The sequence below is a fragment of the Thamnophis elegans genome, chromosome 12, assembly GCF_009769535.1.
Source record: "Thamnophis elegans isolate rThaEle1 chromosome 12, rThaEle1.pri, whole genome shotgun sequence".
Lineage (NCBI taxonomy): Eukaryota > Metazoa > Chordata > Lepidosauria > Squamata > Colubridae > Thamnophis > Thamnophis elegans.
The window spans coordinates 33,825,860-33,838,373 of NC_045552.1; the positions used below are offsets into that span (position 1 = coordinate 33,825,860).

The following is a 12,514-nucleotide window of genomic DNA, read 5'->3' on the forward strand; positions in this document are numbered from 1 at the left end:
GCAGGTTGCCCCTAAGAATGGAAGAAGTGATGTCATCTGGTAAGCTGATTTTATTATCCAAGAGAGACTGTTCGTGTTAAAAAATTAAGCTAACTGAATCCAAAGAACAGGAAGATTTAGCGGCGAATTGGCTCTTTCTAATGGATTTATGACTGGTGGTTACTTTACTTTTTAAATGCTTCAAGAAACTCCGCGACATCCTCCCCCCTCTGAATCTCCCTAAGTGGATCGTAAAACTTATCTCCTACTAATTAGCCCGTCACGATTCGACATTTTTATTACTTTACTATCTAGTTCTGTTTACAACTAGATAAGATTGACAGCCTGTAAGAGACTAAAAAAAAAAGTGCTTCGAAGCCTGTAAGGAAAAAAAAGAGAGCTTCTATTTTAACTACGACACATCATGGCGTCCCAAAATACCCCTAAGATTTCATTTCAGACTCTTTTCTCTGCGTGTAGAGGACTCTTTGATTCTTACCAAAAACTGGAAAGAAAACTGGATCAATTGATTCTAAAATATGAAGTTAAAACTGAGATCGTTGAATGCTTAAATGTTCCTGAAACACAAATGGAAAATGTGAGAAATGGTGTCTGGTCTATCTCAGAGGAAGAAAGGAGGGGGGAAGCTATAAAGACGATTCATTTAAAGAGACAGTGTGCAGGAGGAATGGAGAATCCACCCTTGAGAATTAAAGTTAATTTGGGAAATTTTATAAGCCTAGGACAACATTATTACTTCATCACCGACATTCAGAATCCAAAGGTGCCGAAATATTTTTGTTTGGATTTGCTTATGGAAACATTTGGTAAATTTATCCAATGAATGGCTATCGGACGGAGGAAATCTCGTTGGAGGGACACAGGCTGACAGATGGGACAATACAATTTAAAATTAGCTAGATCGGATTACTTCAATTTGTAATAGATATAGCTGAATAATGACTGATATGGATAGCAATATATATAATTTGGAACTGGCTGATAGATTGATGAATATAATTGAAAACTAGTTAAACCCAATTGCTTTTTCGTGTAACAGATATTGCTGAATAATAATTGATATTGATAGTAATGTATATAATGTGGAGTTGATATGATAACTAACAATTGGATATGAGAAAATACCTTTAGATTATACATAAAGAGTATTAACTATAATAATTAGCACTATTAAAAAACTAAATAAAATCCATACAATCAAATGTTAATCAATACTAGGAAAATGTTATGATATATGATATAATTGAATATTATGGATGTTTAGCTAAAATAGAATATGAGGATTTGATGATAATAGAGGATTTTACAAATAAGTAAATGAACTGCCAGCATGTGTTATGGACTAATTCCTTAGCATAGCTAAGGATGAAGGATGTTTAAATAACCATAATAATTAAAACTGGAGGTATAATGATGTTGATATGGTAAATATTCGAGTTAAGATATCTGAATTAATAGGAGCTAATGGAAGAGAAGCACCAAAGCATGTTGTAACCAGTTGATATACTTCTTATTTTTTCATAATAGACACCTGTGTTTTGTTTTGTTTTTCTGATTGTTGTTTTTGTCTTTTTTTTTGTATTATCTGTAATTGATTGATATATTAAGAAAGATGCTGTACCCGTTTTAAACTAAAACTAAAAAACATTTAATTAAAAAAAAAGATGCTAGCAGATCTGCTTATCTCAAATGAAGGGTTGGGTTGGAATTCAGGCATCCATCAGATGCGGCTGGTTTTTGAGAGGTCTGGTTCAGCTGTTGGCATTAAAAGTATCGCCCCAAAGATGATACAAGAAAAGTGCACCCCAAAGTTTTGAATTCTAAATTGATTCGGAAATGTATTATTTAAATAGCACATATGTCGGTCTGATGGGGATAAACTGTAGAAATGACAAATATGATTTGCATTCTCTTTTTTAATTTAATCTATTTTATTCCATTTTTATATATGGTTTTATTAATGTTTGTATTTTATATTCTGTATTCTGATTATGGCCTATTGACTGATCAAAAATAAAGTTACAGGTATTATTTAAATAGTATTTTTAAGGAAAGAAAACATAGAATTTTGATTTATACACTTCCCTTCTTCTTTAACCCTTTCTAATTCTCCAGCCCATAAATAATTAGTTCTGTCTTTTCTTCTTCCAACAAAAAATTCATGTAAGTTTTGTAGTCTTTCAAAAAAGTCTTTATCTTTTCTATCTTTATCTATCCAAGCTTAATCAACTTTACCACAAAATGGTGAGGTTGGCATTTCTGTGTGGTGCATCAAGTTTACAATTCAATCTTCTACTGTGGGTATAATTTAAATAGCATTTAGGTGTGCAATATAGGAAATAATTGTAAAACAATAAGATGTAAAGAGGTGCAGAGAAGAGCAACAAAGATGATTAGGGGCCTTGTGGCTAAAACGTACGAAGAACGGTGGCCGAAATTTAGTATGCCTAGTCTAGTGAAAAGAAGGACCCAGGGAGACATGATGACAGTCTTCCAATATTTGAGGGGCTCCTGCAGAGACAAGGGGCTCTACCTATTTTCCAAAGCACAAGAAGGCAAGACAAGAAACAATGGATGGAAACTAATCAAGGAGAGAAACAACCTAGAACTAAGGAGAATTTTTTTAATGGTGAGAACAATTGGACCTCCCCTGAAGCTCCACCAGACATGGTCAAGAGTGATTGATGATAGAAATGTCTTTTGAACAACATCAGGTGGTCTAGAAGCTCCCTGGAAGCTCCCTCATCATTGCATTAAAAACTCCACAGAATCTTGCTTCAGTCCATGTTCTCCTTGCCTTGATCATAAAACTCCCCCCCTCCTTCTCCTACTGCTTCTCCTTCCTTCCTTCTTTCCTTTGGCTCCTCCTCCTTTTTCTTCTTCTTTCCCCTTCTTCTCTCTCCTCCTTTTCTCTCCTGACTCTTTCCTTAAAGATATGATTAACTCGGTTGACTGCATGTTCAGCCAAGTGGACTCACCTAGATCAGGGGACCATCTGCTGTACCCCTATGTCAGCTGCTCAAATAACTTTACCTTTTAAAATTCTTTAAAAAATAAGTAGCACCAGCTGTTCCAAATGAATCTCTGTTTAAGTAAACTTCTATAAAATTAGTCTTGGCTGAAGTCTCCGCTGTGCAACTGGCTATTAAATTGCGGTGATGTTTGCTCAGTATCTATTTCTAATTTCTATTGCAAACATTTCATATTTCAATCTGACACTTCTCTTAACAGTGTCCTTTTTTTTTTCAAATGTGACAAAAAAATATGACCAGAAACTTCAACTCCTTCCTGCTTGAGGAATTCTGAGTTCAACACCAGGAAGCCAAAGATTTATTTATGACTTCTTTCGTAAAACACTGCTTTGGTTCACTTCTCATTAAATTGGCTATTTAAATTTCAAAGGACAATGATGTGATGGATCCTTCATAATACCAAGGTTTATACTAGTGATCAGCTGTCTTCTGAACCATGTGCCTAATTTATAGCATGCAACCTTTTTGTTGTGTCACTGAAGCTATTCAGAAATTACTTTGTTGTCCAGTTGCCTTTTGAAAAAGCACCTTTGAGACTTACTTTCCTTCTATACCCCTAATGTGGAACCAGGAGAAAACATCCCTTGTAGGAAGACTACATTTCACATTTCAGCAAAAGTCTCAGGAACATTTGTTTGAAGTGCAATTCTGCCTCTGCACTCACTGAATCAGAGGAAGTTGCAATTCTTGGGCATCCTTTTCTGATTTGCCCTTAGCCATTGGGTTTGATGGGAATGGTAGTCAACAAATGTGGAAAATGCTAGGTTGAGTAGAGCATAGGGCGTCAGCTCACAGGTCTGTGCAACCTGGTGGTGCAGGTAAATATAAGAGCAGGAAGTGAAGGCCCTCAAGGTAAAGAATTCTTAGGGAAAAAATAAAAGGAGAATAGAAGGAATGTGTGTTAGCTAAGGAAAGTTGAAAGTAGGTTTGGCTTGCTAATCTACAAACTGTCGACCATTCCACTCAGTCATCTAGCAAAGAGAGACTCCTGGCCATTTGTTTTTGCCAAAAGTATAACTTTACTGAAGCTTAAGTGGGTACAGAAATAGCATAAGCTGAATCTGAGGTTTTTGCATGCAAACAATACCAAGCCCCACCCTGGCCATCCCCCAGATATCTGTCAATGTCCAATTAGGTGCTTGTATATCAGGTTCATGGTTACCAGCTCTGCAAATCAATAATTGACCTTGGCTGGCTGAAGTTTCTCACAAGGCGGAATTGGGCTTCTACCACTCCCCATATCTTCCTTGCATTTGAATCCTTCCCTCCCCCTGACCCCACCCCAGCCCAATATCAGGCTGCCGGTTCCTGACAGGACAGGTGCAGCCATTACATTCTGCTTGACTGGTGGTCTCCATCGTTCTTTTTGCCCACATTGCCCAGCATAGACAGAAGACCCGAGATACTTATCTTATTTATTTGACGTATTTCTATTTTTAGTAGCTCTATCGAGTAGGGAGGTAAAAAGACTGAAACTCTCTTCGCCTGCTTAAAACTGCAATGGAAACGTTGTCTGAGCTTCTGTGGTGCCTGTTTGCTAATTGTTTGGGGAGAACGTAGCCCTGGCAAGTGGATTTCTAAAGTTCTTGCTGGGTTTCAGAGAAAAACTACCAGTCGGTCTTCATCTGCAAGAGATCTTAGGGGCTGCTAGAGTTCCATCTCATTCCACAGACTTCAACATAAAAGTCGAGGAGTTTCAACGATGCTCAAGAAGAGTTGAAATCCTAGCCAACTTAATGGCTTATTTGTGTCAGAAGCATCACAATTAAAATAAGCCATACTTTACAAGATCAAATTTAAAATATAAAACACAAGATTGAAGTATGTATAATTAAACAAATCTTCCCCAGAAACTAACAATATTATGTTCTGTCTTACTGTCATGAAGTCCTCAAGTGTGCACTGATCGGGACACAAAGGGCAGGTATACATACATATGTGTTGTTGTCTGCATGTCACCACAATCACAAAGGGCAGAAGCCACTGGATATCTCCATTTGTTCAGAGTGTCTGTAGATCTTCTTGTTCCTTGTGGGCAGTCTAATCAACGATTTCCATACTTCCCGGCTTTCGTCTAAACCAGGTGGCAGCTCCTCCATTGGCTCCATCCAGGGTTGGTTCTTTCCAGCCATCTTAATGAATAGCCTCTGCATTCCAGCGATTGTGCTCACTTCTCCCGAGGAAATGAAATCAGAGTTTTAAACATGAGACGGGTGTGAATGGCAATGTTTGTTTTCCTGCAGGATCTGATAAGAAGAGACATCTTGTACTACAAAGGACGGATTGATATGGACCGCTATGAAGTTTTGGATATTGAAGACGGACGGGACGATGACTTCAATGTGAGCATGAAGAATGCTTTTAAGCTACATAATAAGGAGACTGAGGAAATGCATTTGTTTTTTGCCAAGAAGCTGGAAGAGAAATTGAGGTGGCTCAGAGCTTTCCGTGAGGAGCGAAAGATGGTGCAAGAAGATGAGAAGATAGGTAAGACAGGAAGTTCTAAGCAGGTGGGTCTTAGAGCTCAGGAATAGGATTTGTATCTCACACAACATCTGCCAGGACTCCCGGTATAAACAGGGCCTGGCGTCCTCCCCTCAGTGGGATTGGAGGTTCCACGTCAAACAGTAGATCAGATCGTGACTGGCCCGGTAGCTGATATTTTTAAAAAAATATAAATGATGCGGCGTTTCAATGGTTAGATGGCTTAGGCAGTGGTATTTGAACATAGATCTTTTTAACATTTATATTTTATTGTGCTTTACTAATCTAGGGGAAATGTTAACATGCGTTGCCACTCCATGCATGATATGCCATATGATAAATAATAAACAAATAATAAATAAATAAATAAATATCAGGAATCTTTCTTCCCTCCAAGTCCAGCTACTGAATGCTGGCCTCCTGTTGCCCCATTAGTCCAATGGCTTTCAAACCCATTTGGAAAAGAAGATCCAACAGGTTGCACTATCCCTTCCTTATTATCCATTCTTGCAATGTGGAACTGCAAACATGTGTTTTTCCTTGCATGATGGCAAGAGCACTTAGATGTATATACTACCCCATAGTGCTTTACAATCTTAGCATATTGTCCTCAGTAATCTGGGTCCTCATTTTACCAATCTTGGAAGGGTGAAAGGCTGAGTCAACCTTCAGCTGGTCAGGATCAAACTCCAGGCTGTGGGCAGAGTTAGCCTGCAATAGCACTTAGACACAAACTGTTTCACAGTGCTTTGCAGCCCAATTTGGGTCCTCATTTTATCGACCTCGGAAAGACAGAAGTCTGAGTCAACCTTGAGCCTGTCAGGATCAAACTCCTGGTAGTGGGCAGAACGCACCTGCAATACTACATTCTAACCACCGCGGCTCCTCATATAGAAAAGGCCACTTTTGTTTCCCAATCTGTCTTTCTTCCCATAGAAAGCCCTGGACTCCAGTCAAGGGAGCTTGTGCTGCCTTCAAAGGAGCAGCAGGGCTGACTGTAAGAGAAAGTGGAGCAAAGTGGCTTTGAAGAGAGTATCAAACTTTTGCTTGATGCCCTTCAAAGGATGAGAAGGTATTGTCTTTTTAATTTCCCAATGTAGATCTTCAAGATCTGACAGGGCTCCCCAAATTCCCAGACATCCCGCTACACTAATGGGAAATCTTAAGAGTTTAGCCCCAACTAGTCTAAAGGAGCCAGTGGTTGGAAGCAGCCGTCATGTGGCTGGCAAGCACTTCAGAAGATGGAACTGGTGCTTTGTTCAAGGAGTGGGCACACATCAAACTGACTGACTGGATGGAAGAACAGTTCCATTGGTTTGCATTTTCATAAAATGTATCCACTTTGCAATTTCCAAACCAGGACATGAACTTGTGATATCTCGTGTTGTTTGACAAAGGAGAATGTGCTCTATAAATTATGAAGAAGGGCGAGTTGATGAAATGAGAGGGTGGTGTTCTTGCACTTATGTACTAATGGCCAACTTCAATTATGCACAACAGCACACAAAGCAAAAGTTTGCCTAGGAAGCATATAGATACTAAAAAGCAGTGCCCAGAAAGGGCGGGGGGACAACATCCAAACTGTGGCACAAAAGGTTTTATGTGAAAAAGGTTGATTTGCAAACAGTGTGGCTCTCTACAGATGTGCATATGGATCAAGGTACAGGGGAAGACTGCATAAAAAACTGTGTGAACAAGATGCACGGGGGAGGGGGTCTAGCATGAGGAATGAAAAGGGAGGAGGAGGGAGGAAGGGAGGTAGGGAAGGAGAAAACAGAGGCAGAGGGAAAAGAAAGGGAAGGAAGGAAGGAAGGAAGGAAGGAAGGAAGGAAGGAAGGAAGGAAGGAAGGAAGGAGAGAGAAAATGGGGGCATAATCAGGCCTGTTTGATTAATCCCTCTCTTCAAGCCTTTGGGAAATCCAGGTGGAGAAGAGGGGCTATGTTTCTGCAGAGCATTCACTCTCCCCCCTCCTCTTCCCTCTCCAGGTTTTGAAATTTCTGAGAACCAGAAACGACAAGCAGCCATGACCGTAAGAAAAGTCAGTAAGCAGAAAGGTAATTCCCTCTGTGTATGGTGGGCAGTGAGTGGACAGCAGTTCCTCCCCCTGAGTGCCGCCTCCCTTTTCCTGTCCCGTCCTTTCTTCTGTGCCCCTTTCAGTACCTGCAGGTTATGATGGCAGTTGAGCCCAGAATTTCCATTGCTAAGCAACACTGTTGTCAAGCACGAAGGCCTGTGACCCCATTGTTTAGGGATGGCAGTCCCAGTCGTTATGGTAACCCAGAGATCCTGTGGGGCATTAAGAGAGGACCTCATGTGATCAAAGTTCCAGAGAAACAGGCCAGCGGGGGAGGGGGAGAATTGTGCCCAGGTGAGGGGGGGTCAGTGGGGGCTGGGGTGTTCCTGAGTCATGTCTTAACCCAATATGTAGTTGAGACTTCAGTTCCCAAATGGCTGGGCGGAGGTTTTAGGAATGGTAGACCTGCTGCATGAGGGGCCCTTGGTGCTCTCTGAGCTCGGTGCTTGTCTTGCAGATGTTTCATTACCTAAATTAGGTAACATCATCCGCTCTAGTCAGTTACTCAACCCTAGTACTGATGAGGTTGCCTAGTTTGGGTAATGAAATGTCTGCAAGAAAACCAAGCTCAGAGAGCTCCTCCTCCCCCTTCTCAGCCTCCTTCTCCTTCCTCTTGGCAAACCCCCCCCCCCTTCTAGCACCGATGAGATTGCCTAGTTTGGGTAATGAAACATCTGCAAGAAAACAACCAAGCTCAGAGACCACCACCAACTCAATGATGTTGTGTGAAGATGTTGGACTAGGAGTAAGGAGACCCAACGCCATGGAATCCCTTGAGTGACTTTGGGCCAGTTCCCCTCACTTAGCCCGACAGCCAGCTGGGTGTAGTGGTGAAAGTGTTGGACTAAGAGAGGGACAAACTAAGCTTCTGGTCTCCCCTCAGCCATGAGGACCCTCTCTGAGCCCAGCCCACTTCCTAGACCTAGATATTTCGAGGGGAAATGGGAGGAGGGAGTCCTGTGCCCACTTTCCTGTCCCAAAGGCAGGATATAAATCCAGAAGTAAATACACAGACTGAATTGTCTCCTGGACAATTGATTATTTTGTAAGAAACACAGGAGAAGAGATGCCAGATAAGTTGCTCGCCTCCTGCAGGGCAGGTGAAGCCATCAGAAGCGGCCTTACAGCAGAACAGATAATGGACAGCCAAGCTCAGCATTTGTGAAAATTGGACAATCGCAATCGTCCCCCCCAAACTCCCAGCAAGAGATCAGGCAGTCACTTGATCCATTTTGATGGGAAAATCTACAAGCTTTGAAAGGCAAACAAAGCTGCATTCCATTAAATAACACTTCGGTTCTAATATCTGGCAAGGTTCCTATCAGCCATATCCCATCTAATTCTCTGTCTGTCTTTGTCTCTCTAGGTAGTTGGGCTAGCAAATTGGGACTAAATTCTTTCTGGTCTGATCAACAATGGATCAAATGGTGCTATAGCTTTGGCTCCTCTTCCTTGTGATCTGGCTGTGATAGGGTTTCCTGGTGCTCAAGATAAACGGATCGGGTCAAATGGCAGCAACATGTTTAGCCTTTTTTGGATTTGGGGAGTGGAGGTTGAAGGGCAATATCGGTACCTTAAAGTCTCTGTTTTACCTCTTAAGCCCCCTGAAACCTTCTGGTTTTGGATTGCTGGCTTCAAAGTATCACTTGCATGGCCTTCAAACGAAGACATTTGGTGTAAGATTAAAGGAAGGAATTAAAAAGGCCCAAAAGAATCTTCTGTATGAGAAGATGGTTCACATTCAGAAAAAGGTTCAGATTTTGCCTAACATAATTTAAATGGCTCAACACAATTCTGGTTGCTACAATACACTGAACTCCAGGCATAATGGATTGCCATCCTCTTGATCTTTGTCAATCTTGCCAGTGATAGGCTGGCTGAGATTGATGGTGGGGTTCCTGTCTTCTCAAGGGCATCAGATACTGTAAGTAAGGCTGTTTTACACCTTCATCTAGAGAAATATTGAGTACTTAATTGCATTTATCTGCTTAACTTCGCAATTCTCCCTGATTATCTTGATATCTCTGTGGACCCCTTGGAAAATGGTGGTGTCTTATTGAACTAGACTTCTTTGAATTTAAATTAATTGATTTCTCTCACCATCCTCTTCCCATCCCTTCCTTGTGCAGCCCTGGCTGTTTCTGAAGAATTGGAAATTGCCTTTCAGGAAACCATTCTTCTCATTTCCATTTTGGTGAATTCAAAAGTATAAAGTTAAAGATTTTGGAATTGAAGTCATGAATAGGGAAATGATTAAGGACAAATCAAATATATGATGATGAGCAAAGATCAGCATATCAAAGAAAATAAAGCCAGAAAGAAAAAAATAATCCATGAATCACATTAGTCCAGACTGGCCAACTGTTGATGTGTTTTCACTGCAGCCGTAGAAATTTGGAAGCTTAAGGGTGTCTCTGTTATTCTGTCTGTCTTGGGAGACTTCACTGCAGGGGTAATACAGGTGGTCCTTGACTTACAATTCATCTAGTGACCATTCAAAGTTACAGCAGCACTGAAAAGAGTGACTTATGACCATTTTTCACATTTGTGACCCTTTCAGCACCCCCATGTCATGTGATCAAAATTCAGGTGCTTGGAAACTGACTCCTGTTTATGACGGTCATTGTGTCCTGGATCACGTGATCCCCTTTTGTGACCTTCTGACAAGCGAAGTCAATGAGGAAGCCAGATTCACTTAGCAACTGTGTTACTAACAACACCAGTGGTGATTCACTTAACAACTGTGGCAAGAAAAGTCATAAAATGGAGAAAACTCACTTAACAAATGTTTCACTTAGCAATCGAAACTTTGGGCTTTGTGGTCATAAGTCAAGGACTACCAGTATACCATACAATCTTGCAATGCTTCCTCTTCTGGAGTTGCATGGCAAGGCAGATTCCCTAACTGGATTGTGGGTGAATCTCTGTTTCGTAGAGTCATAGGATTGGAGGGAACTGTTGGAGGTCTGTGAGTCCAATTCTTTGCTCAAGGCAGGAGTCCTCATCCCTTCCCAGAAAAGATCTTTTCTTGAAGATATTTTCCAGTCCCACTGCTGCACTCTCTCAAAGGAGGAAGATCCATCATTCTAGGTTAGGCTTTCTCAACATTGGAAGCCTGCGCCTGTATATAAATAACAGAAATATACAAATAATAAAATAAATAAATGAAAACCTAAATAAATTAAAAAGGAAATACAACCACCCAAACCTCAACGGGCAGTCTCGATGTCCACTCTGGGGACATAATGAAAAACACGTGAAGGTTTTTTTTAGCCTGATTCAACAGGATAGTTTTAACTTCTATTGCAAGAAGTTGAACTAGATGACCTCTGAGGTCCCAGGCCCATGATTCTATGTTCTATTTATTTACACAAATGACAAAAAACTTTAAACTTTAAAAAAGAAAGTGACGACTCCAAATGAACTAAAAATACAAACTAAAAGAGAAGAGCTGGAAGAAGATGGGGAGAAAAATCTACCTTATATTTTATATTTATCACTGTCAGTCATTGATTAATGAATACCTTGATATGTACAGAAATATTGTAAAATATGAAAAAAATCTAACAACCATGTTACTAACTTAACAGTTGCAGTGATTCACTTAACAACTGTGGAAAGAAAGATTGTAAAATGGGGCAAAGTCTAGTTAAGAAATGTCTTGCTTAGCAACAAAAATTTTGGCTTGATTGTGGTAATAAGTCGAGGACTACCTGTATCTCATATTTGCTTGGCTAATTCACCACCTTGGTCACATTAGATTGGCAACTTTTGGAGGGGCCGTGGGTCATCATCAAGGTTTAATGGGATATTGGGGTCCAAAAGTGGGCTTTGCGTCTGGCAGGGGCCTCTTTGTTGAGTCGGCATTTCTTTGAAAAAGCAACGTTCAAAGGTCATGACTTCTTCAAGGAACTGCCCACAGGAAGAGAGAAAGTAACCGCACCAGATCCTCCTGCCTCCCTTAATGTCCAGTTTTGGGAAATTGGGGAAGATGAATTTGTGTTCCCATTTAATCCTTGCACTAAGATGGACTTCTTTTTCTTCTCCTTCCTCATTTTTCTTCCCTCTCCTTTCTTCTCCACCTCCCATCCAGGTGTCGGCTACTCCCGATCAGTTCCTCCAACATACCCACCACCCCAGGAGCCACTAAATCAGGGACAATACTTGGTAACTGATGGCATAGCCCAACCACAGGTCTATGAGTTCACCGAACCGAAACGCAGCCAGTCACCCTTCTGGCAAAACTTCAGCAGGTTAACGCCATTCAAAAAATAATATATAGAGTGAGGGGAAGAGTTTTAAAATAAAGTTTAAAAAAATTAAAAAATGAATAAAAATATATTTATAGATGGACCTTTTTTGGAGAAGCACTGTTGAAACTTCATATATATATATATATATATATATATATATATATATATATATATATATATATATATGAATGAAATTTCATATATTTATATATATAGATATAGATATATAGATATAGATATAGATATATGAATGAAATTTTGAAGGACCAAAAACATTTTTGTTATACTTGTTTTAGGGAAAAAACAGTATCTGCTGCATTATTTTAGGAAGCACCAAGTATTTCGAATCATGTAACTTTCTTATTTTGGCATCCTTGGAAATGTTAAAATTTGTTCTTGAAGTTTTTTTGCTACAGAAATGGTGTTCCAGAATGGTTCATATTTGCCTTGTGCTCTGCTTTTTACAGGCTCCATCCAGGGCCAGCGAGGTGCATATTTGTTTTGAGATTTCATGTACGGAAACTGTCTTTTAAAAGCATCTGGGTGCAGGGAGGGGTGTTTAAAACCCCTTTCTCCTCCTATGTCCCTTTCTCTCCGAGTGCCCTGGATGGAGCCTGTTGGAGGCCCAGGGAAAGAAGGATTGGATTCTCATTTGTTCCTCTGAGAAGAG

The 12,514-nt window shown here is 40.4% G+C and overlaps 1 protein-coding gene across 10 annotated transcripts in view; it reads left to right on the plus strand.

The window, feature by feature from the left end:
- The window catches only part of ARHGEF9 (Cdc42 guanine nucleotide exchange factor 9), a 384,837-nt gene extending 372,843 nt beyond the window's left edge, over positions 1-11,994 (plus strand). For all 10 annotated transcript variants that reach the window (XM_032228177.1, XM_032228179.1, XM_032228180.1 and 7 more), the window contains 3 exons: positions 5,276-5,519; positions 7,503-7,571; positions 11,685-11,994. In XM_032228177.1, coding sequence (XP_032084068.1) covers positions 5,276-5,519; positions 7,503-7,571; positions 11,685-11,866 — 495 coding nt within the window. In that variant the 3' untranslated portion in view covers positions 11,867-11,994. The remainder of the gene's footprint in view (positions 1-5,275; positions 5,520-7,502; positions 7,572-11,684) is intronic.
- Positions 11,995-12,514: the final 520 nt, after the last annotated feature.